The sequence below is a fragment of the Polistes canadensis genome, unplaced genomic scaffold (genome assembly GCF_001313835.1).
Source record: "Polistes canadensis isolate GaletaPanama2010 unplaced genomic scaffold, ASM131383v1 scaffold_144, whole genome shotgun sequence".
Taxonomy (NCBI): domain Eukaryota; kingdom Metazoa; phylum Arthropoda; class Insecta; order Hymenoptera; family Vespidae; genus Polistes; species Polistes canadensis.
In genome coordinates this window covers 295,074-321,390 of record NW_014569691.1, presented here as the reverse complement: position 1 = coordinate 321,390, position 26,317 = coordinate 295,074, and the positions used below count along the sequence as shown (strand labels likewise).

The 26,317-nt window shown below is 33.0% G+C and overlaps 4 protein-coding genes across 18 annotated transcripts; 2 read left to right on the top strand and 2 right to left on the bottom strand.

The window, feature by feature from the left end:
• On the top strand, positions 1-3,756 carry LOC106788586. Its single transcript, XM_014751989.1, has 6 exons — positions 1-778; positions 896-1,140; positions 1,228-1,550; positions 2,341-2,584; positions 2,678-2,958; positions 3,205-3,756. The coding sequence occupies exons 1-6, from the start codon at positions 697-699 to the stop codon at positions 3,440-3,442; spliced, it is 1,413 nt and encodes a 470-aa protein (XP_014607475.1). The 5' UTR covers positions 1-696; the 3' UTR covers positions 3,443-3,756.
• A 276-nt stretch (positions 3,757-4,032) lies between these two features.
• Positions 4,033-6,260, bottom strand: LOC106788587 (protein lethal(2)essential for life-like). Its single transcript, XM_014751990.1, has 2 exons — positions 6,059-6,260; positions 4,033-5,509 (listed from the first exon to the last, which is right to left on the bottom strand). The coding sequence occupies exon 2, from the start codon at positions 5,449-5,451 to the stop codon at positions 4,927-4,929; it is 525 nt and encodes a 174-aa protein (XP_014607476.1). The 5' UTR covers positions 5,452-5,509; positions 6,059-6,260; the 3' UTR covers positions 4,033-4,926.
• A 2,000-nt stretch (positions 6,261-8,260) lies between these two features.
• LOC106788573 (D-2-hydroxyglutarate dehydrogenase, mitochondrial) lies at positions 8,261-20,087 on the bottom strand. Of its 3 annotated transcripts, XM_014751963.1 has the most exons (9): positions 19,782-20,087; positions 12,561-12,582; positions 11,182-11,459; positions 10,763-10,960; positions 10,450-10,643; positions 10,200-10,368; positions 9,384-9,685; positions 9,140-9,308; positions 8,261-9,045 (listed from the first exon to the last, which is right to left on the bottom strand). In XM_014751963.1, the coding sequence occupies exons 3-9, from the start codon at positions 11,444-11,446 to the stop codon at positions 8,777-8,779; spliced, it is 1,566 nt and encodes a 521-aa protein (XP_014607449.1). In that variant the 5' UTR covers positions 11,447-11,459; positions 12,561-12,582; positions 19,782-20,087; the 3' UTR covers positions 8,261-8,776. The 3 variants fall into 3 exon arrangements, with proteins under 3 accessions (XP_014607449.1, XP_014607448.1, XP_014607450.1); XM_014751962.1 differs by lacking the exon at positions 12,561-12,582 and having other exon boundaries at positions 19,782-20,086; XM_014751964.1 differs by lacking the exons at positions 12,561-12,582; positions 19,782-20,087 and adding an exon at positions 17,579-17,665.
• LOC106788571 (polyhomeotic-proximal chromatin protein-like) lies at positions 17,409-26,049 on the top strand. Of its 13 annotated transcripts, none has more exons than XM_014751951.1 (14): positions 17,409-17,567; positions 20,265-20,690; positions 20,778-21,032; positions 21,114-21,410; positions 21,493-21,694; positions 21,778-22,007; positions 22,162-22,444; positions 22,536-22,720; positions 22,853-23,132; positions 23,231-23,485; positions 23,768-23,884; positions 23,969-24,116; positions 24,217-24,400; positions 24,654-26,049. In XM_014751951.1, exons 2-14 carry the CDS (start codon positions 20,316-20,318, stop codon positions 24,879-24,881), a joined length of 3,039 nt encoding a protein of 1,012 aa, XP_014607437.1. In that variant the 5' UTR covers positions 17,409-17,567; positions 20,265-20,315; the 3' UTR covers positions 24,882-26,049. The 13 variants fall into 13 exon arrangements, with proteins under 13 accessions (XP_014607437.1, XP_014607435.1, XP_014607447.1 ...); XM_014751949.1 differs by lacking the exon at positions 17,409-17,567 and adding an exon at positions 17,882-17,960; XM_014751961.1 differs by lacking the exon at positions 17,409-17,567 and adding an exon at positions 18,604-18,685 and having other exon boundaries at positions 21,126-21,410; positions 22,539-22,702.
• The last annotated feature ends 268 nt before the right edge of the window (positions 26,050-26,317 follow it).

The window sequence follows — 26,317 nt, the reverse complement described above, 5'->3', positions numbered from 1 at the left end:
TACATAACATGCAAATGCATGTGCGTAAATTAATGTACATTGCGTTCCGGGAAATATAAAATAACGTAAGTTATTTTATAAAAATCTAAAGTTTATCTTTTAAATATACGTCCATATTTTTTTCGTTACTTTAAAAGACCGAATGTCGATGCACTTTTAAAATTGATATAATATATTTGTGTCCTCTGTACGAGGATTAGGCAGATCAACTTCCACTCTATAGAAGTACATGCATATACATGCACTAATGACATTATTAACGTATAAGCCCAATGATGTTGTAAGTGGTATTAGTGGTAGTAACTGGAATAGTAGTATTAGTAGTAGTAGTAATCTTTGAAGAGGAAATGCTAAAAGAAGAAGGGAGGAAGGGGGCCCAGATCCCAGATAAAGCGTTTGACCCTCGCCCCTTCAATGACCTGACAGAGATATCGTTAGACTGAAAATCACTGATGTATCATCTACCACAGTCATATGTGTGTTCGTCGAACAGCAAACAAGCCATGCTGTTGCTGATCACAGTCCTTCAAATATTTCGAAACGAATGAAATATAGTAAACTATGTTAATCGTATAAACGAAAAAGTATTTATTGAAAATATTCATATTATTTACCCGAGAAAAAATAATTCATTCAATTTTATTATTTCGTTGTTACATTTATTATTTTATCTTGTTAGTTTTGTCTTGTACAAACATGAGAGTTTTCTATCAACTTTTCTTCCTCCTATTCTGTTCTTCTTTCTTCGTTTGCCAAGCTGAAGATACCAAAGTTAATGGTAAGTTTTTAACGTTTCGTATTTATAATTTACGATTTTGTAAAATTCGTTTGATAATATTTATATCTTCTTTATAAATTAATAAAGGGATTTAATAAGTGTTTATATATTTTCCAGCGACAGAAGCGGAACAACTAGCCGCTGGTGAGAAACGTCTCGGTGATCATATACGTGCGATCTTGAAACATTATCAACAACATGATCCAGTTGGATTACCCGGTGCACCAATACCCGATCCCATGCCAGTGCCCGATATGAAACATTCTTTTTCCATGTACACCATGACATTCAAACAGATCAACGTTTACGGATTATCCAAATTCCGTATCGAACATCTCAAATCTGAATTAGCATTGATGCAGGTCTTATTAAAATATATCTAAAATATTATATTTTTCTTTTTTATTGAATAAATAATTAACAAATGATTCTCAATTTTTCTTTTTAAGGTTTCGGCTGCATTGAGTATTACGAGACTCGATATTCGTGGATTGTACACCCTGGCATCCTGGCTATCGAGATCAGCTGGCAACTTTACTGTTATATTAACAGGAGTAAACATCGAAGGTGTAGCAAGATTGGAAGTTGGAGCTGACGGTAAATTGCAAGCTCAGGACATTGACATGGACTTAACTTTTGAAAATATCGACATGGACTTCAAAAATCTTGGCTTTTTGGGCTCCGTCTTTCAAGGTGTTATTAACTCAGTAGGAGCTTTTATATTCGATAGTATCAAACCGTTCATTTTGAAGGAAGTTAATACTAATATGAGGTAAATATACGACTAAATTATGATCTCTTAAGGGGCACACCTAGTGTGACCGCCTAAAAAAAAGGTGATTTTTAAGAATTTTTTTAAAGAAAACTACTGCATGAAATATTTTAAAATTTAGAGGATATATTTATACATAATTAACGAATATTCACTACAATTTTCAAATAAAAAAAGGTAATTTTCAGCGAGTTATTCGCTATCTCCCAAGTCACTATAAAAAAACGGCCTAAACGGCTGCAGTGATTCCGGCCTTCACCGTAAATGAAATAAAAAAAAAATACTGTTAATCTAGAAAGTATTGCCTATACAATGACCTAAAATTGTGAAAAAAATTGAAATTTAACAAAATGACAGACTTTAAAAAAAAAATCGAATTTTGCTCAAAATTTTGATGATTTTTGGCCCGCCAAAATTACATTTTTTATACAATTGAAAAACTTTTAGGTCATTGTACAGAGAAACATATACGAAATAAGCAGAAAAAAAATCAAAGCGATCGGATGATTCTTCTTCGAATTACAACTGCAGCCAATTTGAAAAATGTAGTTTTGAGAAAAACGCGTTCAAAGATAAAATGATTGCTTTCTAATCCCTGAGCGGCTACTCTTTAGAAGGCTGTAACTCTAAAACTATTTGAAATATTTATTTGAAATTTCAGTATGTTATTTTTAAAGATATAGACTATCAAAATATGCACACAAAAAAAATCAATTTTTTCAAAATTTTACACTAGGTGTGCCCCTTAATTAGATCAATTTAATAAGAAATTTTGTACAAATAATTGTAGAGGCGAGGTGAACAAACAGATATCCCAGTTGCCGCAATATTTCCCCAATTCGATATCACCGTTTGACATGGCGGTTGCCGAGGGTCGTAGACAAGTTTCACAAATGGGCTACGATCCGTATAGACTTAAGGATTATAGTCAAAATGTTGGTATTTTTACTGTTATGTCATCGCACACTTGGATCACCGGGTTGGCAAGTTTTTATCGTATGGGTAACATTACCCTTAGCATGGAAAATCGGACCGTAAGTTTACCATAAAAGATCTAATATATTTAAATTCCGGTAATGTCTGGTGGGACTCCTGACACAATGAATTGAATTTTTGTTTTATTGTAGGTATATGCGGTCTTGGATGTTGGAACACAGGAGATTGAAGGAAGAACGCATTGGGAAGTAAGCGTAATTGGTGGCGTCCTGTCGAGAGCAGGTACAGTGTCCTTCACTGTTCAATACTTCAGAGTTCAACTAAACCTAAGCCAACCACTTGACACACGCAAACGACCAACTTTGGAAGAACTCGATTTGGAATTAGGCAACATTCAGGCACGAATACACGGTGCCGGTACTCTCGATTATGTTATGGAAGCCAGCATCAATATACTGCCAAATCTTTTGAGGTATTAATCGATTATCGATCATTCTAAAGTTGACAACAGATCGTGTGTATGCTAAAAATGTTATACAGTAGGACCTAGATTCACCGAGGTTTCGGTTTATACAAAATTGTTCGAGTTAAGTCAAAATGTAAAATAAGATTTTGATTTATTCGCATCATTAATTGTCCCTTGGTCACGCTGTTAATCGATGTACTTTATTGTTATTAAATATTTGAATTGTTTAAAAATTATTTATTTTATTTGTAGGTATCAAATAATGGACGCAATCGAGGGACCTCTGAAGAGACGAATACAAGAAGAATTAAATAACATAGACGTCGAGAAACTTATAAATGAAAAAATACCGGAAATAGAAGAACACGCGAAATTCTTGCAAGGATTATCTCCACCTGACGAAATTATATTAGAGGATCCTGTACCTCCCCAAATGCCGGACGATCTGACTCCGTTTTCGGAAAGCGAAGAGGAACGAGGACCCTCGTAAAATTTTCAACTTAAATAAAGAGAAAGAAAGATATTAAAGAAAAAAAAAAGAAATACATTTCCAAAGAAGTTTTAATCTTCGAAGAGAAAAAAGGAACTATGTAAACACTCGATGTTGACTTAGAGACGTTAATTTTAAAATATATCTAAATTTTGTTTTCCAATCAGGTGTGGCTTTTTGCCAGAAAGTTTGCTCGCTATTTACTGCAACACGTGCAAGTGTGCGCGCGTGTACGTATATGCAGTTAATACTGTAATGTAAGTCAACTATGTAACAGGTACAGGGAATGATAAAAATAAAACTTCCAAGTGTGATTAAAGTAACAAATTATTCTAGGATATGATGTAACATGTGCTCTGCTTGTAGATAAATTATAAAAGAATACGTAGGTAGTTACGTAAGAGGAAAAACCAAATTTGGAATGTAGTTTTGTTAGTCGTCAATAATGAGATTAATATATTTTTTTCTCGATATGGAGAAGATGCATTGCTGACTAACAAATAATTAAAAAAACAATAATAACAATAAAATGGAAAAATAAAATGGAATAAATGGAAAAAAAAGAAATTCAGAGAGAAAAATATTTTATATACGAAACAATATTTTATTTTTTGAAAAGCTAAGAAAATTAATAATATATTTTCGAATATCGAAAATCACAATTTGGCTTATGATGTATAACAGGGTGTCTCAAAATTATTTTTACCAAGAACTCTAGTGCAAATCTTTGAAAACAAAGAAACAAATCTTACACATTGAGACTTTAATATTTATATAATAAATTAATCCATTGTTCTGTTCTCTGTGTAAAGTAATTTTGGCGATACCCTTTAAATATAATTATGTGTATGTGTATGTGTGTGTATGCATGCAGAAGATTTTAAATATCTTTTTCTTTAACGACACTGTTACGCAGTGTTATGCATTCGGTTCTATCGGCAGAATCAAAAGCTTATTTTTAAATAAGTATGAAGTCATTTTAATGAGACATATATATACACATAAATTGATTACAATTATCCCACAATAATGATTCGCAGAACGTACCTATTATCTGTGTAATGCATTATTAAAACTTTACTCTTAAAAAAAAAGAAAATAATTAATTTAATGACATTCAAATTAAACACAATCGATGATTATAAAGCGTGAAAAAAAAATTAGCAAAAAATAATACAGAGGCCTTCAAACATACTTTTGATTTTCAATGGATAACATGATATACAATAATTTTCATTTGTATAAATAGCAATATAAATTACATAATTAAAATTACTACAGATATCCGCGAATTTTTGTTTGGAATAATTTTAAATTCATAAATAAATGGAAATACAAAAAGAGAACAAAATAATGAAATTAAGTAATCATTAACATTTCGCTAATATTAATCAGCTGATATTATTGACAATATTAAAAAAGCAAAAACATTAACAATTAGGGTTTAAAGTTTGGTAGTTTGTTTTGTTTCTTCCTTTGTTATTTTAAACGCCTTTGATGGCTGGTCTGTTTTGACGTTCGATCGGAACAATTCTTTCCCCAGGAGCAGGTAAAATAAGTCTTGGCGCGGTTATACTTAAAATACCATCAGAAGACAAGCTGGGTTTAACATGGCCAATATCGTAACCTTTAGGTAATTGATATCGGCGTACGAAATGTCGCGAAATGTAACCGTGTTGATCTTTTCTTTCCTCATGTTTACCCTCAACGGTAATACATTGGTTATCGGTTCTAACTGTTATTTCTTCTGGTGCAAATTGTTGGACATCTACGATGACCCGGTAATTGTCTTGATCCTGTTCAATGCTCGCCGAACCTCCAACTTCTTCTTCTATTTCCTTCCAAGCATTTCGCATAGGAGCGAAGAAATCTTTAAACGAAGTCATTGATGGCGGTTTCATGGAACCATCCCGGTTTGCTATACGATTAAAATGTTCGTCCAATTCACGATGATAACGGTCCATGTCGTGCCACCAGTTACGGAAAAAATCAATCGGTACCAATGCCATTTTTTTTAATTTCTTATTTCTTTTTACTGCTCTGTCTGTTTATTTGTTCGCAGAGACTCTATAGGAATCAACAGAATATCAAAGTTAACGTGACTATGTGCTTTATATTTTTATCATCGATAGAACAGCATTTGGATCGCTCATATTTCGTATAATAAATGTTTTCAATAATGTTAATTATCAATAATTATTAGAAATAGAAGATGGGAAGATTTGAATTAAAAATGCAAATAAAAATAATACGTTAATATTAATTAAATGTGACATTGACATTCAAACCGGTAAACATATTCTGATTTCTTACTTGCGTTATATTTGTAACGTCGCAATAACGTAATTACGACGTTTGAATAATTTCAGAATTTCTTATTCAAAATGAATACTTTCGATCAAAAATTAATAGTTTCTTTCTGTAATTTCTCCACTTTCAATAATTTTGTAATTAAACCATTTTTAACAGAATCATAAAAAAAAAATAAATTATCACGGTCACCTTTCAAAAGAAATAACGCTGTCGATTGGTCGAAGCAAATCAGTGCGAGCGATATCAACCAATAATCGAACAATAGATAAATAATCTCGAGAAATGAAATTAAAAAAGACATACCTTTGAAATCGTTAATAGTCTTTCGTCAATCTCAACAATTATTCACACACTTGTATTTATTCGTTTCACTTAGTTAAATCAACGTAGTAAATACTCAATTTATGTAGTAAGATGAACTCTTCGTATATCTCAAAGTATTCTGATCGCTTTTCGAACTTGAACTAACTGCGACGTACGACTCCGCCGCCGTTTTATATCAACCAATGACAGCCTTTCGAGAGATTTCTAGAAAGCACATGCGCATATCGAAGTTTCATTCTCAACGACGACCTTATTACATTAATCACCCTAATGATAAAAATATCTTTGAGGTATTAATCTAACAATTGTTTTTCTTTTTCTAAATTACTAATATAGATTGTATATTTTCTATGTTATTTTTTTATCGTTTCACTTTTATTTAAACTAAAGTTATAGTAATTTAAATATTTGTCGACTCTATTGTAAATTATGATTTATGAACTATCATTTTTTTCGATGTAAACATTTATCTTTGCATAAAAATATCATTCTATTTACAGTTAATTACTTTAGCCATTATTTTTAAACTATTACTACTTAGTACTCTCCTAAATTTTATATAAAATTATAATATCATACGTAACAACATATTTTTAATTTGTTCATCATATTTTTTATTTATTTGCATTACTTCTAATATTTTTAATAAAACAAATGATCAATCTAGATATTTCTTCATAAATTGATGATATGTGAAAGTAAACAAAATTTAATAAAAAAATAATAAAACTCAAAGGTGGAGAAAAATATTGACTGAATACATCCCTGGCACGACTGCTGCTCCATCTAGTAGCCACGACTCGCGTTAGTTGCATCTTTAGATCTTCCTACTCATTCACGTGTTTCATATATTGTGTATTATTCTCTGCATATCTTTCGTGAAGCGCATAACAACGAAAAGATGTTTCTCATTCTTTCCTTTCATACCAATTTATTAACGTAAAAGAAATTCTGGCTCGATTCGAAATGTTACTTTCTATATATTCACAAATTTGCACATCAAAACATTTAAACATTTATACAAAATTATACTTTTTCTATTCTAGATTTCAATAACATTAATTCAAAAGTATTTTAAAATTTAATTACGAATGAATTTCAAATGAACCGAAAATATTTGATTCTAATAATAAATCAGTATCTCGTACGTTTTAAGTTAAAATATTTTTGACAATGTTTACATAATAATAATAACATGTTTTTTCTAGAAAATTCCAAGAATTTTCCAATGTATTTTTAAATAGATTAGATTATCATAAAATGCGTATCGATAATTATTACGGAAAGGATGAATCTGTTTATATTAAAAATTCAAAATAAAAATCCATAAAAATATCATCTGTCAACCATTTTTGTATATGACAAATACGAAGTTAGATGAATGACAATAATTATGCATTGAGTAATCATGCATATACATTAACTTCCTTATACGGATTAGGAGATTGATTAATCACGTCCAATTATAATCTAATGTTTATATGTTTCTTTTCTATTTAAAATTATCTTCCTACAAATACGAGGATAGGTCGAAAAGTTTAAAACCTCGCCAGAAAAAAATTTTAATTTTTTATTAAATTAAAATGAGCTTGACCGAAACAAAAATTATTTGTTAGGTTCCAAACTTTGCCTTTTTCTATTTTTGTTCTATTGAACGATTTAAAAAGAAAAATTCGTTTAAGCAAATTTAATTTATTGAAGAAATAAGTTTCAAAATAAAAACCTTAGCCGCACCTTTTCATTACTAATCGTCAAATGTAAATGAATGTTTCCTTTTTAATAATACGAATATAAATAAATTAAACTAATTTAAGGTTATGTTCAAATAAGAAACGAATAAACGATGACATTTAAGTCTCACGTTGAAACATAATATTGGAACGTAAACGTCATTCTCTTAAGCTTTTAATACTATAGTATTTTCATTGCAATGGAATCAAAAGAGTCATCGCAGAAAATTTTCATCCTGGAAATCGTCCAAAAATATATGCTCGAACTAAAACAAATCTTTCACAAATTCGCGCTTGAGACGCCATCTTGGGGTTGAACTAGGTAACGTACGAACTTTCACGAATGCTCTCGATCATTGTCGAACTCGTAACGAGGTAAAATTTAATCTTTTTATTCGGTATTTTTCTTTTTAAGAACATGAAAATAAAATATTAAGCATTATTATTACTATTTAAGATCTATTTATGATTATTTCTTTGAAGTAGTCGATAAAATTTGATTACAATCGTTTTATATTACATAAGATAAGAAAATATTCTATTACTTTCTAGAACATCCTCGAAATCCATATAGTTTTTTTCAATACAGCTATTATTTTAATAATAAATAGTAATATTGCACATAGTATCTATTACAAAATGTGACCATTTTTTAAGACTTCTATTACAGGTACAACAAGTCTAAAGAAATCTATTTATAAACTTTAAATTATATGCGAATGTTAAAATCAATCAAACAGTAGTTTATAGATTTCATCAGGATATTAAAAATATTCATTGAATACCATCAACATTATTAAAAAAATAAACTATGGCAAAAAGTATAAATATATAAACTATAAATAATTTGTACTATGGAAAATTCTTTTAACAATTATCAATAGACAAATTTTACAATTGTCAATCAATATTTTTAGAAGATAAAATAATATATATCAAAAATAAAATTCCGTATTTTTTCTATAAATTAGGTGGGTTTATCAACAGGTTGTAAAACTTTATACGGATTAAGTATTCCTCTCGGGTCCATAGTTGACTTAAGTTGTTGCATCAATTCAATTTCCGATTGTGTTCTGCTCAAATGAAGATATTTAGTTTTTTTAAAACCTATACCATGTTCTGCACTAACGCTACCGCGAACACTAGAAATATATTCGAAAATGAATGGTTCTAATTGCGCCGCTATGTCTTCCTGGTACGTTGGTATTGACACTTGTATATGAATGTTTCCGTCACCTGAAAAATAAATATAGCATTAAAATTAATACAAAATTAAATGCGTAAGATTACTGTAAGTAATACAATAATTATTATTATTAATATATCATACCTATATGACCATAACCACTTATTCTAATAATACGCGGATCGCGTAAGCGTTCTCTTAAAACTTCAACAATTTTATAAAAATATGGAAGTGGCAATGAAACGTCGTACTTAAAAACATACCCTTCACGTAAAACACCTTCGCTAATTCTTTCTCTTAGAGCCCAGATATTCTGTAAAAAGAAAAAATTTTTTTGATTTCAATTTGTCTTTGTAACATTATAAAAATATTTCAAGATTATCGTCACCTTTATTTTCGTATTATCCGAAGTGAGAGTGCCATCTTGCACAATATTTTCATTAAGAACTTTTTCAACGAACGCAGTGAGTTTCTCTTCGTCGTGTGCCGTGTGACTACCGGATGTCTCCAACAATACGTAGAAGTCATGATCGCGACCATCAACCGTCAGCAATGGATTCTGAAGACCCAAAAGTTTAGTCGAAACATCGATCGACAATTTGTCCATCATTTCGCAAGAGGATAAAATTTCGGCCAATTCTTTCTTAGCCAAATGATAAATTTTCAATACGTTGTCAAAACTGTTCAATCCTGTTTTCAATAAAGACAATCAAAATTAATAGAATCAAATGTATGAACAAATATGAAGAAAGAAATAAACAAACGAAAAGGGGGGGGATGAATTCTTCTGATATGAAATTTTAAACGCTCTCACAGATAACGATCTCCGAATTTGCAACGACACCGTCGCGCGAATTAATTTTAGCTGTCCCATTTTATCGTAACGATGTTAATTCGAAGATCGCTTGACCTTTCGCACATACCACGTTTATATAAAGATGCGAGAAAGTCGTGCTGGAAGTTAATTCGCTTTTAGAATTGTTTTTTTTTTTATTTATATTTTTAACAACCTTGACTCACACTTATACAAAAATTCAGTCATGATAATGAAATTTTGAAATTTGATCTCGGTTCAAATAGGATCTTCTATAGAATGACTAATATTAAGAAAATACAAATTTTTATCGATATTTTATTAACGTTAACTTCGGTGATACTTGGAAAAAATGATCGTATTCACAATTTTTATTTATTTATTACTTACCAAGAAATGCGACATTTATGGCTTTGGGTAGAGGCGGACATTGCACAGCGACTTTCGTTACAACACCCAAAGTTCCTTCCGAACCGATAAATAGATGCTTCAAGTGATAACCAGTGTTATTTTTCTTTAAACCGTTCAAACAGTCCACGACGTCGCCATTAGCTTTTACCTGGAAAATAAATCTTTTTCAAGCGCGAATAAAACACAAATATGAAGTGAAAAATATATGAAATTTTGTGAACGAACTTACGGCCTCGAGTCCGAGGATATTTCCATGTAAATTACCATAACGAAGTAGCCTAAGTCCGCCAGCATTTGTCGAAACGTTGCCTCCAATCAAGCAACTTCCTTTTGCACCTAAATCTAGGGGCATCATGAGACCAAAAGTAGATAAATGATTATCCAAATCCTCGAGAACGCAGCCAGCCTCGCAAATAATCACACCTGAGCCAATGATCAGAAAGAAAGAAAATAATAAAAAAAAAACAAAAGGACAGGTGAGAACGTTGATCAAAAAAATTGATATCCATCTCAATGGCTGTTTCATTTCCTTCTTTACCGACCTGCCATTTCATTAGTTTCGATGATCTTATTCATAAGTTTCATTGATAATACGATTTCATCGAATACCGGCGTACTTCCACCCACTAAACCAGTATTACCACTTTGTGGACAAACAGCTAAACGATTTTCATTACAATATCGTAATATTGCTGAGACTTCCTCGGTTATCTTTGGCTTTAGTACAACTCTACTATTGCCTGAAAGTTAATGCAAGATTATTAACTCGCTTTCCGATACACAGATATTTCAACTGACGGAAATGCGTACGGTGGATGCAAATATTAAACGTGTAAGAATAAAAATTCATTCATAATAATAAAAATGTAGAGAAACTAATCTTCACTTTAATTTAATTTATCTGATGAAATATATTTATTTGGATCTATTATTTAATATGCAATTATTTTGATATACATACCTCGAACAGTATTTGCAAAATCGATATTGTAACCATCGCATTCGTCGGGATCGGTGATAACGCGATTACGATCGAGCAATCTTTCAAAAAAATTAACATGTTCGCTCGTGATCATGGAATATGGACCACGTTGTGTCTTATATCTTACTGATGTTAATTCTGGCTTTGTTTTTTTCGCATAGTAACTTCGACTCCCATATCCTTGATTAACGTTCAACGACGTGCACGCCAAGATGCACTTTCGCAGTATTCTTCGCGTTTGCATTTTCTAGAAGAGACTATGAATATTTTTTATTACTATTATTACCGGTTGAACGAATTACTTCGTAACTTTTATCGGTCATTTAAATATTACCAAATAAATAAATAAGTTGTGAGCGCTAACTTTAAAGAAAAATGGACGCTCTGATTTTCGCTACGTTCAAATTGCATTCTCTTTACCGTAAAATTTACATACACGCGAGAGATAAAACCGAACGATAAAAATGCAATATTACGCGTTTACTATGTAAATAAATAAATCAATAAATAAATAAATGTATATAGATACACATATTTATATGTGAAAATATTTCATTTGATAAATTCTCTTTTCGTGATCCACGTATGTTCAAACGTTTTATCAAATGTTTTATGAACGCATAAGTAATAGTTTGCAAATGAAATAATGACACAGATAAATATTTGAATAATATTTTAGCGGTATATATTATTACGAAGTTTTTTATCTCTCTCTCTCTCTCTCTCTCTCTCTCTCTCTCTCTCTATCTCTATCTCTCTCTCTCTCTATCTCTATCTTTTCACAATTCTTACAAAATCTTATGTCAGATGAAAAGCACTTGTTGGCATTAGAGATGGAGAAGAGTAGATGAAAGAGAAAGAAGAGAATGAGTGAAGCAAACAAAAAAAGAAAGTTAATGGCAAACCCCGTACAGATCGGCCTAACGGCGAANGACAACCACCCTTCTCGACCTTCTACCACCACCACCACCCACCCACCTACCCAAGCCTAACTTCATATACAGGAGGGCTTACCCACCTCCTTTCTCTCTCTCTCTCTCTCTCTCTCTCTCTCTCTCTCTCTCTCTCTCTCTCTCTCTCTCTCTCTCTCTCTCTCTCTCTCTCGATCACTATAATATATCATTGATGATTTAAATGATAGAATACGGTTAGAATGGATCATTGTTTGATACTATGTGATCAAAGAATCATTAACATAATGAATACATATGAAGTTTCTCAAGCGAACATTATATCGAGTTACATCATGTAAATTATATATACACATGCATTCGTATTTACATATTTTATTATTTAAATATCAAAGTGTTTAACGTCATTAACTGTTAAGAAAACGTATAATGAAAATGTAAACCCACCTTCTAGCCTCATACTTATCACCTGCAACAATGATTGGTCATACATTAACTCTAATTTTTTCAAGAAAATATAATACTAATCTATAACATATCGAGACTACTCGATGAGTTTATTGAAAATCGATGATAAAATTAATCGCTGATTGAAATAAATGAATTTTTAGCGATTCTGCTCCTATTCACTCTTTTCTCGAGTCAACGAAGAAAAACAAAATGGCTACGGATAACGGCACCCCGGTTGATCTATACAAATATTTCTGAGCAATGAACTCTCTCCTAGCGTTTCAAGACGGAGATACAAAAAGTCGAAAAGAGAAAAGAAAGGAAAACACGAATGCAATAGAAAAGTAGTTAAAAAGGAAAAAGAATAGAGACAAAAAAAAGTAGCAAAAAGAAGATGTCAGGGTTCGACGGTAAAAACGAAAAAAGGAAAAAAAGAAAATAGAAGAAAATATCTTCGGGCCGTATCATAACATTCTTATCCTTATCTAAAGTCACAAAAGGCGTATACGAGTGCAAAAGAACATCAGCAACAGCAGCGACAGCTGCACGGTCTCTCAATTATATGTCCTCCTCCTCGTCCCCCCTCTACGCGGTTCACCACCACCTCTTCTTTTCTTGATGTCTACCTCCTCCTCCTTTTTCTTTTCCTTCTCTCTCTTCTCCTCCTCCTCCTCATCATCGTTCTCGACGAGTTGCTTCCATTTTCTAGTCTTTAATTCGCGGCCTGATCGACGGACATCGGATATTATAATCTACATCTCCACCTCCTCCCCCACCCCTCGACACGCAGAAGCGCATAGGGTCTCAAGCGATACGCCGCGTCAGTGTTACGATCTCCGAGCGGTGGGGAAAATAAGGTCAGTACCAGAGCCGAGGGAGGAAATGTTACTAGACAGAGACAAAGCAAGGGACAAAGAGAGAGAGAGAAAAGAGGGGGTAATGGAGGGAAACCGAGAGAGATGGATGGACGGCGACCGTGCACGAAGGAGAGAGGTCGATCAAGTAGTGGACGAAGTGGGAAGGGAGCCAATCGTCGTAACGCCTCGTACTTTGCCAAATATATATATATATATATATATATCTCTATCTCTTTCTCTTTCTCTTTCTCTCTCTCTCTCTCTCTCTCTCTCTCTCTCTCTCTCTCTCTCTTTATCTTTATCTTTCTCTTTCTGTTTTCATATGCCGTGTCAGGATGTGTGAATGCTTCTATATACTTACACGATACATACATGCAACTGATTCAGATTATTTAATAGCATAGCAGCGTGTTTTGTGTCGGGGACACGTGATGGAGATTATACTTGGGGAAAGAGAAAGAGTAAAAGAGAAAGTATAAGAGACATTGTTTAAGAAAGAAAAAGAAAATGGATAGAAAAGGATGCATATACAAGGCTTTAAAAGATGCCCGACAAGGAAGGAAAATGTGTTTATGAAAGAAAGGGAGACAGGGATAGACGGAACACAGCGGAAAACGAAGCGAGAGGGAGACCACCAATCGTCGCTGGGGCAGAGCGTATTGGTATGCAGGCGAAAGGAACGTGATCCTGTAGGGATTCGTTTTACTTTACTAACACATAGGGTAACTTGATATTCGAGAGATATAGTCTCTCCCCTATGTGTTGGCAATGGAGTTGGCGCACTAACACATAATATCGAGGAGAGGGAACATGCATACAGACAAGGACGAGATTTCTCCATGTGCATACATTCGTGAGCACACACGTATGTTAAAGAGTATATGTATTTACTACCGACGCAGCGACTATACTACCACACTATCCTATTATTTCTACTACACAAAGAAGAGTTATATTCGTGAATATGAGAAGATATAGCGCATTGCTTCCAGGGGGCGACGCATGCGCAAAAGATAGTTGGCTCTCGAGCCAATTCCTCGGTGGCGGGTCGAATCATTAACTTGTTTCCCTGGCAACGTTGCTCGGACCGAACCATTGGTCACAGGATTCTCCCTACTTTTCTTACTGTACGCTCTATCGGTGGAATCGGGAAACTACGAAGCTTCGACTCGGCTTTATTCGGCTGTATACGATATCGTATATTCCTAACCTCTATCGTAAGCAAGACTATAGCGTCCCGTCACCAACACAATCTTACCAACACCAAGCGCGCATCAAGCTCACCAACGAGAACTACCCAAGTAAAACATTCTTCGTGTATAAACGTGGTCGTAAAAGCGGGATTGGCGCGACCGCGACTTCTTCCTACCCTCCGCAACGATGCGTCGAACCTTGCGTCGAAATCCGAGACCGGTATCGGAAAGATGAACAATAAATCGATCCTATTTCTTTACCTTTTTTTATCATCTACAATCTTATTCTTTTTTACACGATGACTGACTTACCGATCACCATTGTTTTCTTTTATCGAATAATCTCCCTGATAATGAGTTAATGAAAAATATTTAAGTTTTGATTTCTTACATTCTTGGAAAACAAAATATATAAATAAGATATATGCTATGCAAGTTAGGAGACAATATGTAGGATGCATCGAAATGTAAATATTTACGTTAATTTTCCATACACCTGTTTGCTTTTTATATTCACTACTCTACGCGTGACATTCTAATTATATAAAACTTAATATTTGAACGAATTTCTTAGGATAACAGAAAAGTGAGAAAGAATTTTATTTAATCCAACGAGAGAAAGTAGGATCGTTGAATAAAACTTGACCATAATAGTTTGGGTTCGAATCAGGAGGCATCGATCGATCGTATCGATGTACCATTAGATTTCCATCTATTTATCTGGGAATACTTTAAATCGAATTTTATTATGTCGTTTATACACTGTCGGTAGATTAATTAAAAAGAAAAAAAACTTGTTAAATGTATAATTAGACAATACCGATTGGATGAAAATTTTCTGTAGGACAGAGGCGGACCAATCAAGTACACGTCGACTCTACGGGGTTTCGAGTAGGGAAGTATAAACTCGACTTAGACAGCTGTGTCAGTGACGTAACTGGTCGTTAAAGACCCAGTCCCAAATCTCTCACGATTTCGATTGATAATTTTTTTTATATCGTTTTATTCATCAAAGTTATGCACACACAATTATATTTTGAAAATAATTATTAAATAATTTGTTAATAATTTATTAAATTAGTTAACGATGATAAATAGAAAACAAATACGATTTTCAAGATACAATATTTGTTGTCATATTTGTAATCATTTAAAATTAACAAAATATGATTTGTTAAAGTTTTAGATTATTATTGAAATACTTTAACTTTTTCAATTAAAGATATGAAAATTTATCTGTATATATACTTTTTAATTAATAAGAATACGACTTGTGTAGATTTTTATTTTTATCTATTACGATTTGTAAGTCTATCTCTGAAATAAATGAAATTATTAGGTGATAATAATAACGAAAAAACAGGAATCAGATAAATTAGAATAAATGCCTTCTGAAACTAAACTGGTATACAGTTTGATAGTAGGGGAATGTAACATAAATCACGTACATTTTTCATACGATTTAATATGAATATTTTAATATCCTCGATTCAATCGAAAAACTATTGTTAATAAATTAAAGAAACATTTTATTAGAGCTTTTTTATTAGAACTTTTATTTTTTGTCTTTCGATCCACAATTATTCCGGAATTTAATTCATCTTTGTATCGATTAGAGAACAAAATAGCAATTTTACGAAAAAAAGAATCTTCGATTTTTCAAACTCATAAAAACCTAAACATCGACGATAAGACAAAAACAAAAATGTATGGATACTCGAAAAGACAATAAGAGTAAAATATGAATACGAGGAAATAAGTTAAACCTATAAAAAATGCTTTAATGAGATTATCCATAAAATATAAGAATAAAAAAAAATAATAACTTTATATTAATAACAAAAAAATATCTTCAATGTAAAACAAAATTAATCTATATCATAAAAATATTATAGAAAAATTGGATGCTAAATATACGTAGAGTAATCTGCATTCATATTTTTGATAATTCGAGTACTTAAACTTCAATGAACTTTTATTATATCTTAATAATAATAAAAATATAAACTGCAAACTAATAAAATTATTTGATTCCTAAGATATTAAATGAAATATAAAAAAAAAAACAAAAAGTGTACGAGATCGAAGATACAGGGGATATTCGTTTATAGGACCGTACCTGGCTGTATCACGAGACTATGCTACAAAATCTTTGGTGGACTATAGTCTCGTGTACGTATACAAAATCCAGTTGGTTGTGTTAGTGCTCTCAAAATCGAGTGGCTTGGGGCGAGTGTTAGTACCGTTACGAAGCATGCGCCCATAACCACGGTGTCCAATAGCCCCGCCTTTTCGACGCGAACTGATGCCTTTGGGATTTGTCCTCAGTCGACCAATCAAGGAAAAGCTTGTCTCGACGAGGGGTTAGGAGACGTAAGGGAAATGATCGTTTTTGAGTTAGTGGGGGTAAGAGAATTGGTTGGAAGGGGACGATCCTTGAGGATGATGGGATACATGCGGGGTAGTGGGGGAGGGTAAAGGGGGCTGTTGAGAGAGGGAATAGAACACTCGTGTGCTTTGCGGGAGCAGGGAAACATCAGCAACGAATGCGACGCCGATACTTACAAAACTCTGCGACGTCGACGCGCTTCGTGACGCTGTTTAAAGCCTCGAGGATTCATATTTTCCTAGAGAATCGAAAAACTTTGCTGGCTTTCTCATAGTTCGATTAATCCTACGAGTCAAAATAGTGTCCGAATTGTTGTTTTATTCGCGAAAGTGGTGAAGAGGAGGTGGAGGAGGAGGAGGTAGTAGTGGAGGTGGTGTTAGTGTTGATGGTGGTGGTGGCAGCAGCGGCAGTGGCGACGACGGCGGCGGTGATAGTGGTGGGTGGTGGGTGGTAGTGGCGAACAACGACAGCACGACATCAACATACAACGCCGAGAACGACAACGGTGGCTGTTCAGTGGCTGTACGTTCAGAAACGTGCATAGGTGTGACTGCGCAGTCGCTATGTGAGTAGTACCTGACGACAAGAAGTGTTTCTCCTATGATCTCCATGGCTGCTTGCCTGACTCGAGACTTTTTCTTGTTGCCTTTAAGAACACCTTTATTTTCTTTCTCTCTGTCTCTCTATCTTTCTCTTTCTCCTTTCATTCTCGAAATCGGATCAAACAAATTCGAGTTATACATGTTGGGAACGATCGTCGCGCTAGTCAAAAAGAACTCTGAACTTTTCTCGCCGCGTCCCGCCCGTTCTTCGAACGTAATACATTTTTTGTTTTTCTATATAATCCAATATGTCCGTCGATAGGAGGGGCGCGCTGTCTTTATCTTTCCTTCTTAAACGAACGTTTCTGTCTCTCTCTCTCTCCATCATCATTGTACGAGATCGTTGTAACGTGTGTGTAAGTATAAAGTAGGAGTCCCGCGCACATTAACACGATTGGAAGTATCGTGAAGAATAGTAGGTATATGTGTGTATGTGTAATATAGAGCTTGACGACTTTCTCGCTGAGAACCGCGTGCTGCTGGCTATGTTATTATCATTATTATCGTCGTCGCGCCGTTATTGGCATTATGGCGAGATCCATGTTGCGTGCGTTTGGCCGCCCCCTGGAGGCTTCGGTATCTCGCTTCTCCCCTACCCTAACTTTACTTTTCTCTTCTCTTCTCCTCCTCGTCCCTCTGTACTCTCAGGGCTCGCACACTCGCCACCATTTCCGTCTAATCCCACGCTCTCTCTGCTCGCCGGCTCCCTCCCCGTTTCTCCACGCCTTTCAATCGTGTTTCCCGCTCAATCTTTTCCTCTTGCGTCTCTCTTCTCTTCCCCTCTGTATTGCGACCCATCCTACCTTCTATTCCTTTCGTTTGTTCGCTCGTTCCTTCCCTCTTACTCTCTTTATGCATTCACTCTTTTTCCCCTACCCTTTTCTCTCTCCCTTCTTTCTTTATCTCCTTCCCCCAACCTCACTTCGTACCAACCTACTCCTTTTTTTCCACCGAGACTAATTATGGTGGTCTCTCCGACGGACGGAGGACATTTTGTTCCCGAGTATTTTCAAAGCCATCCTAGCGTAAGATGGATCGCGTGGATTTTCATTGGATCGATATAGCTCTTCATATATTATAGGTAGGTACCTTCTTTACCGTTCGAAACTAATGAATTCTCTTTTCCACTATATTCTTCACGGTCTTCTTTTCTATTGGTCCTACTAACTTGCGATAGTATCGTGTTTCACTACGAATAGCGTCGTGCAAATCTCTCGAACGATTATATGGAATTTCCTTGAGTTTAGAAAATAGCTTCTTGTTGTTTAGGATTCTTCTTATCGAAATTATGCTTGTATTCAATATAATTATATTCTAACATATTTATTACAAATAATTTGTAGTGTTTTTTATGAATCACGTATTTAACTTAATACGCACGGAATTATTATGTTATTAGAAATGAAGTATAAATTTAAATTCCACCAATGATCGTCTTTCATTCAATGTGAGTGGTTTACAATGTATCAATCATATATACGACATACATATATATATATATATATATATATATATATATATATTACTAATTAGAGAGCTTAGATTGGTTACATATTTCTTTGGTTTCGTACAATGGTGATAATGTGATTGGTTGATTATATATTTGTTTCTTTTCATTGATTCTCGTTCAATTATGAACTCAAGGTTAACTTTATGAATGATCTTACGTTTTTCATTTGGAAAATGTTGAAATTTCTATCACGTTGCTATTCCTTTGTTTATTTTTTAAAAAATGTTTTGAATAATTTAGATTTTTACATAAAATGACAATGCAGTATGTTTGCATTTAAAATAAAAGCAACGAAATAATATTGATTTAAATTATATTTAAAAATGATCCTTTAAAAAATTAACAACGATATTTATGCATATTTTTAAACGTTTGATTTTCACGACCACGTTTTTTTTTTATTTATAATGAAATCATTTCAAAGAATTTCTTAACCTAAACATTTAATTACATTTCAAACTTTTCCAAAATTTCAACAATGGAATATGTTTTATTATTCATTTTTAAGCATGGGAACGAAATCTATACTAAAATTAATCAACATAAGTATTTTCTTGAGAATATCAAATGATATCAATCTTAAATATCTAACTTCATATTTTTCTAATGAAATAATTGTTTAATGTAATATACTGATAATCGATGATAAACTTAAGAAATTACTCACCTATTTCTGAAGAAGTTGATAAATTTTTAACTTTCTAATTCTTAACTACTGCAACAATATGTGTTCACACTTAATAAGCTCCATGTGACACTGATCATGCTTGGTTAGACTTGAAACCAATATTAACACTATCTCATTTGTGTTGAGGTTATGAATATGTGAATATTACAGAACACAAATTGTGCAACAGATGTTTGTCAAGTTCAGTGATAATACACGATAACATCAAATAATGAATAAAAATTTAATCGATAAAATAAAAGAAACGGATTGTGTCCAAAGGTCACGTGAACTTTTTAATAAAAAAATAAATAGAAATAAAAATGTTAACCAATACATTCACAAGGAAATTAAAATGAAATGATCATTTTAAATAGAAAATATGAGCTCGAAAATGATTAAAAGATATATATTGATTAAAATAAAATAGTAAATAAAGCAATTAAGTTGTTATAATATAAAAATGTAAAACAATTATCGCAGTAACAGCATTGAAGATCTTCGGGTCAATTACTACATTTCAAGTAATATCAAATGATGACTGCAACTCATGAGCTTCAACAACAACAACAAAACGTCCAGCAGCAGCAGCAACAACAACAGCATGTACAACAACAGCAACAACAAGTGCAACCGCAACAAATTCAACCGCAACAAGTGCAAGCACAACAACAGATTCAACAGCAGGTTCAGCCTCAGCAACAAATGCAAGTACAACAGCAGGTGCAGCAACAAGTACAGCAACAAGTACAGCAACAAGTACAACAGCAGCAACAACAACAACAACAACAGCAACAACAGCAGCAGCAACAGCAACCACAACAACAACAAAGTAATGGGCCACATAATGTGGTACCTACGCAAGTACAAGTTCAACCACAGGTAGCAGCTAACATGCCCCAACAACAGGTATAAACGATATAAATACGTAATGAGATTTTTGTTGTTCTATTATGTTTAAAATAAACAAACATATTAATTATATATTTGTATCAGTTACAGGGAGCAGTTGCTGTGTCAATGCATCATCAGCAACAAGGTGTTGGTGGTGTATCTATGGCATTATCTGGTCAACAAGGTGCAACAACTATAACCACGATGGCTGCACATCCTCAGGCAGTTCAAGTTATTCAACAACCAATACAAAGTCAAGCATATCATTTGCAACAACTTTATAATACTCAAGCTCCATTATTGATGCCTGGAAATTTGGCTCTTCATCCTGCAGGAATAAATCCATCTTCGATTCAGGTATAAAGAAATTCCAAGTTATTTTAATAATCAATTTCTACCATTTTACATTGGACATATTTAAAAGGAGAATATCCATAGAATACTTTACAGGTTACAACAGCTGGTAAGCCTTTTCAGTCTGCAGCACAACTGACACCTCATATGTTAACTTCAGCATCAACACCTGACCAAGGTACAGGTCATCCTGGTGCAGGAGGGACTAAAGTTCAAGGATTTCCAACGAGTTACTTGCCTGTACCAACTTCTGCTACTCCTGATGCAGGACAAGCATTGGTTTTTGGACAGCTTGGCGTTTTAGGCTCGCCACAGCCTCCACCCTCGCTACAACAACAACAGCAGCAGCAATCTGCAAATAAACAAGACCAAGTACAAAAGGTAATATATTATTTTTATACATACTCTCATAACTTATTACTCTATAAAAAATCATATTAATAATATATGAATTTTGGTTTAGTATACCACATGTACAGCGGGTACTCCATCCGGCGCAAGAGGACCAGGAATGCAATTTGCACTTTGGCAGTTTGCACCTCAAGTTTGGACTGGATTACAACCACCAGCTGTTCTTACTGCTGCTCCAAACCAAATATTTATTCGAAGTCCTACACAACCTGACATGTTCATTCAAAGTCCACAACCCATCCAAGCCCATAATGGTTAGTAATCGTAATTTATATTTTATATATTTATATATTTTTTGGATAGCATTTGGTTAATCGTAAAAATATATTTGTTATAGCATTAGCCACCCAACAGCAGATTCAAGGAGTACAGCAAATTGCGGCCGCTAGCGGGAAAGCCAAGGTAATGGACATACAACAATATCAAGCGATGAAAAGCAAGCAGAGCACAGGAGGACAGAGGCCACTTAGCATTTTACCATCGTCGCTGCAAACTGTCAATATACGAGCTGCAAGTTCTGTTTCTACACAAACTGTTCATGAAGTACAAGTCACGGTACACGCACAGGTTACTATGATTAACATTTACATCAGTTAGGAAAAGAAATTTTTTTTAAGTGGTGTAAATGTGTCATAATGTATTGTAAGCTGTGCTTCAGCATAATATTATTGCCAAACTCAATAATGCCGGTATAATATATTTATCACTTTCTTCCCTCTAGAGTGGGAAAGTGAGCGGGAGCGGGGGTAAGGGTCGTGGTAAACCAATTCAATCGCCTCAACAACAACAACAACAGCAGCAACAACAACAACAACAACAGCAACAGCAGCAACAACAACAAACGCAACAGGCAATGCAACAACAACATCAACAAGTGTTCATTCAGCAAAAGCAACATCCTCAACAACAACAACAACAACAGCAACAGCAACAATTACAACAACAGTATCAGCAACAACAAGTGCAATCTACCCAACAACAAATTCAACCTAAGCCAATGATGGGTAAGAAATATACTATGAAAATATATAGAGGTAAGGGATAAATTGATGCTTTTCATAATTCATTAAATGAATAATTTTCACTGTTATGTAGCAGGTATGGCTTTACAGCAACAGCAGCCACCTGGAGTAGTTTTAAGTAGTGAACCAAGACCTATAATGCCTGTAGTATCGGTAGGAAGTGTTGGGGTTGCTGCTGCATCACAAATGAACCAAGTACAGCAACCTCAAATGTCTGCTGTACAACAGCTTCCAATACCGGTACAAAACTATTATCATGTAATGTATACCCTACTGCTACGAATATAACTATATATTATTATCATTATTATTAAATAAAGTAATTGCATTTACAAATAACTCATGCAACATCTTTTACAAAGTTTGTTTTAATTGTCTTTTTTTTTTTAGGCTATCAATCCGACAATATTAGGCAATCAAATAGTAGGCGCAGCATCTCAAGTTCAACCTGTACCAATAGTAAATAGACCAACCGAACAACAGCCTCATGATCCTAATAATGCTGCGATGATGATAACGTCGTCTGATCGTAATCATCAACCTGACTGTCCGATAATACTACCATCAACAATTCTTCCTCCTACTAACGATGATAATAAAAATATTAAAAAAGATGAAGTTTTACCAATAACTGTGGAAGAATTGCCAGTACCTCCACCAGATGTATCAGGTATGTGTGTGATTTAATAAAACAAAATTATATATATGAATTATACGCAAATACACGGAACATATTTGCATCAATGTTTCTTTTTTCTTTTTATACAGATACCGATAATTCCAAGCTGCAAATAAAAGAAGAGGAAAATAATACCTCGAAAACGGACGATAAAACATGTAACAATCCATTAGCTGGACTTGCCAATACAGTCAATTCTATTACCAATGGCGCAGCTAATGAAGAATCGACAAATGTTTCTGTAACTGTTCCTCTAACAGCAAGTAGTAAACATGCACCTCCTAAGGCTATGGTTAAACCTCAAGTTCTTACGCATGTGATTGAAGGATTTGTTATACAAGAAGGTATATATAAATATGTTTAATCTTTTTGTTGTTGCATGCTTTGATTCAAGTATTATGATAAAAAAAAAAGAGTTCGATATTTGAAGGGCTTATAATACTCACCAAAAGAATATAAAATGTCTAACATGAGCCCTAAAATCAATCCTTTCTATGTAAATTAATTTTTATTATTTATGAATACATATTCAATATCGTAAGCGAGTCTCTAGGTAATATATTAAATGTACATTGAGAAATTTGCTTAGAATATTTAGTATTAATTAACAATATTTTTGTTTACAGCATCCGAACCATTTGCAGTTAATCGAACTTCTTTGAATAATACAGTGGGCCAAGAGGCAACGAATATTTTAAATCGTAACAACTCGTCCGAAAAAGATAATCCTGATGAACCACCGAGTATGATAAACTTAATTACAATTGATTTTACTCTCTAGTAAAATTTGTCATATAATATAATTCGTATTAATATTTTAAATCTAGGAAAGAAACATGCTCCGAATTACAACGTAGACGATGATGGTAACAATACTCATGTTGGCAAATGTGAAAGTTGCGGTAACACGATAGACGAGCAAAATATTAAATTTAAAAAGGATAAACGTTTCTGTTCTGCCATTTGTGCGAAAAAGTTAGTGCAATTTATCATTATTTTTTGTTTTTTTGCATGATTAATATGAGCATATTTCAATTTTGTAATCGGTTATAATTATTGTTATATAAATTTGCAGTAAAAAACGTGAATCGCGTGAACGCGATGTCATGGAAAAACAATGGTCGGAAATGGAAATTGACATTAAAACTAACGATGTAGATAATAATAAGAAAAATGGAGAAGACAAATCGTTGTTAACGACTACTACTACTTCCTCCGTAGATGATTCCACTCCAAAAGTGAATCCTGTTAAATGGACAGTACGTCTATTGATCTAATATATATTTTTATTAACAATTTGAGTCCCAAGGGTAAATGTCAAGCGAAGCGACCACATAATCAATCGCGTATTGCATTTCAATAAAATGCCACTTTCCAAATAAAGATCTGAACGCTTGGTACTCAAGTGGTTAATTATTCAACTTTATACAACTTTTTATGTCAGCCTAATTTTAATATGAATTTAATAAATTAATTGAGATATGCAATGAAAATCATCTTTTATGTTTGTAGGTAGGAGAAGTATGCGAATTCATTCGCGGCTTACCAGGTTGTGCCGATTACGCGGAAGACTTTGCCATACAAGAAATCGATGGACAAGCTCTTATGTTGTTAAAGGAAGATCATTTGATGTCTGCGATGAGTATTAAATTAGGACCAGCATTAAAAATAGTAGCCAGAATTGATTCGATGCGTATAGAATCAATGTCCAATTCCAATCCTACATCTAACAGCTCGTAAATTATTTATCCTTCTGCATTTGTTTTTTATTTGAAGACTCAGTCTAAAATAATCATTTATGAGCTGCGGAGGGTTTTGTGCAAAAAGTATTCGATTCAATAAGAAATGATAAATATTTAATTATTTGCAATATCTCCACAGAAAATTCATACTTGTGTAAATATTTAATTTAGATTTTAACGAAAGAATTTAATTCAAATAATATTATTTCTATTAATCTGATGGGAAAGAACAAGTATTTACTAAATTGGAAAGAAATGCATACAAAAACATAGGAAATAGAAAAAAAAAACAGACGATAATTTTATAGCCTTAAGAATATTAAAGAGAATTCTGCAATCAGTTGGATTATACATTAGATCATTTTTCATTTCTTGTAATATTATTTATAGGATTATTGTAAATATTTGTTAAATGGTATATCATAGGCACGCAATTATATTCTTAAAAAGGAAGCTACAATATTTGCCTAATATATATATATACATATATATATATATATAAGAATGAAACATAGAATTATTTAAGAGTAACATTTCTATGAGATACGAGAGAAAATCATTGTAAGTCATAAATGTTTTTTTGTAAAATGTTGTTCGATCATATATATAAATTCCTTACTTTTTACAAAATTTCTATACAATGTGCATTTCGACTTATAATGATTAAAACTCTCTTTCGAAATCATGTGTAAATAACATATATATAAACGCAAATGGATTGACAAAATTGTGTTTATCTGTATGACGAGTGCCGTCATGTATATTGTATGTATGAATGTTTTATAAAAAGTACAATTTTATAAAAAAAAAAAAATTGCGTACAATTAACAAATAGTCAAGAATCTGAGTACAAAATGTGTCTATTAGGCAGAATACAAGCATTGTACATAAGATATTTAGAGATACGTGCTGTACTCTGTGTTCAACAAATATTATTTTGGGTTTGCATTTCAATGAAAACGAAAAAAGACCATCATGCTCAAAGATCATTTTCAAATTGTAATTATGTTACAATTATCTGCTATTATAGCAGATCCGTAACATTTGAGAAAACATACATTTCCGGTACTCCTGAACATATATTTTGTAAATGTATCACTTACTACAGGTAGCTTCAAATGTATATATTAGATATAAAATGTTTATTTAATATACAAATTTTATAACAACATCCTAATTATTACGATCATTTATATGTACTTCCTACATCATAGTCTTCTTTTTCAATCTAATTTTTTAAATATATCATTTATTTGTAGTTTTATAATTTTTTATATAATGGTAAGAAAAAAGAATTTTTATTGATACCATATGTGAAGCTAAATATTATTTTCGTATCGAAGAAACTTTTTTATTTTTCTGCATAGAATATGCTGACACAATTTGCCCAGAAAAACCTTTGACATCCTCTATATATATAAATAAATTTAAGGA

What these genes read in the sequence shown, in the direction of transcription:
- LOC106788573 (XM_014751963.1), bottom strand. Translation starts at nt 11,446, where the DNA reads ATGCAAACGCGAAGAATACTGCGAAAGTGCATCTTGGCGTGCACGTCG. An exon ending in ATATCCTCGGACTCGAGGCC is followed by an intron (nt 10,369 to 10,449) that starts GTAAGTTCGTTC and finishes TTTATTTTCCAG; the next exon opens with GTAAAAGCTAATGGCGACGT. An exon ending in CGGATAATACGAAAATAAAG is followed by an intron (nt 9,309 to 9,383) that starts GTGACGATAATC and finishes TTCTTTTTACAG; the next exon opens with AATATCTGGGCTCTAAGAGA.
- LOC106788587 (XM_014751990.1), bottom strand. Translation starts at nt 5,451, where the DNA reads ATGGCATTGGTACCGATTGATTTTTTCCGTAACTGGTGGCACGACATG.
- LOC106788571 (XM_014751951.1), top strand. Translation starts at nt 20,316, where the DNA reads ATGATGACTGCAACTCATGAGCTTCAACAACAACAACAAAACGTCCAG. An exon ending in TAAATCCATCTTCGATTCAG is followed by an intron (nt 21,033 to 21,113) that starts GTATAAAGAAAT and finishes GAATATCCATAG; the next exon opens with AATACTTTACAGGTTACAAC. An exon ending in TGAATCCTGTTAAATGGACA is followed by an intron (nt 24,401 to 24,653) that starts GTACGTCTATTG and finishes TTATGTTTGTAG; the next exon opens with GTAGGAGAAGTATGCGAATT.
- LOC106788586 (XM_014751989.1), top strand. Translation starts at nt 697, where the DNA reads ATGAGAGTTTTCTATCAACTTTTCTTCCTCCTATTCTGTTCTTCTTTC. An exon ending in CTGAATTAGCATTGATGCAG is followed by an intron (nt 1,141 to 1,227) that starts GTCTTATTAAAA and finishes TTTCTTTTTAAG; the next exon opens with GTTTCGGCTGCATTGAGTAT. An exon ending in TTAGCATGGAAAATCGGACC is followed by an intron (nt 2,585 to 2,677) that starts GTAAGTTTACCA and finishes GTTTTATTGTAG; the next exon opens with GTATATGCGGTCTTGGATGT.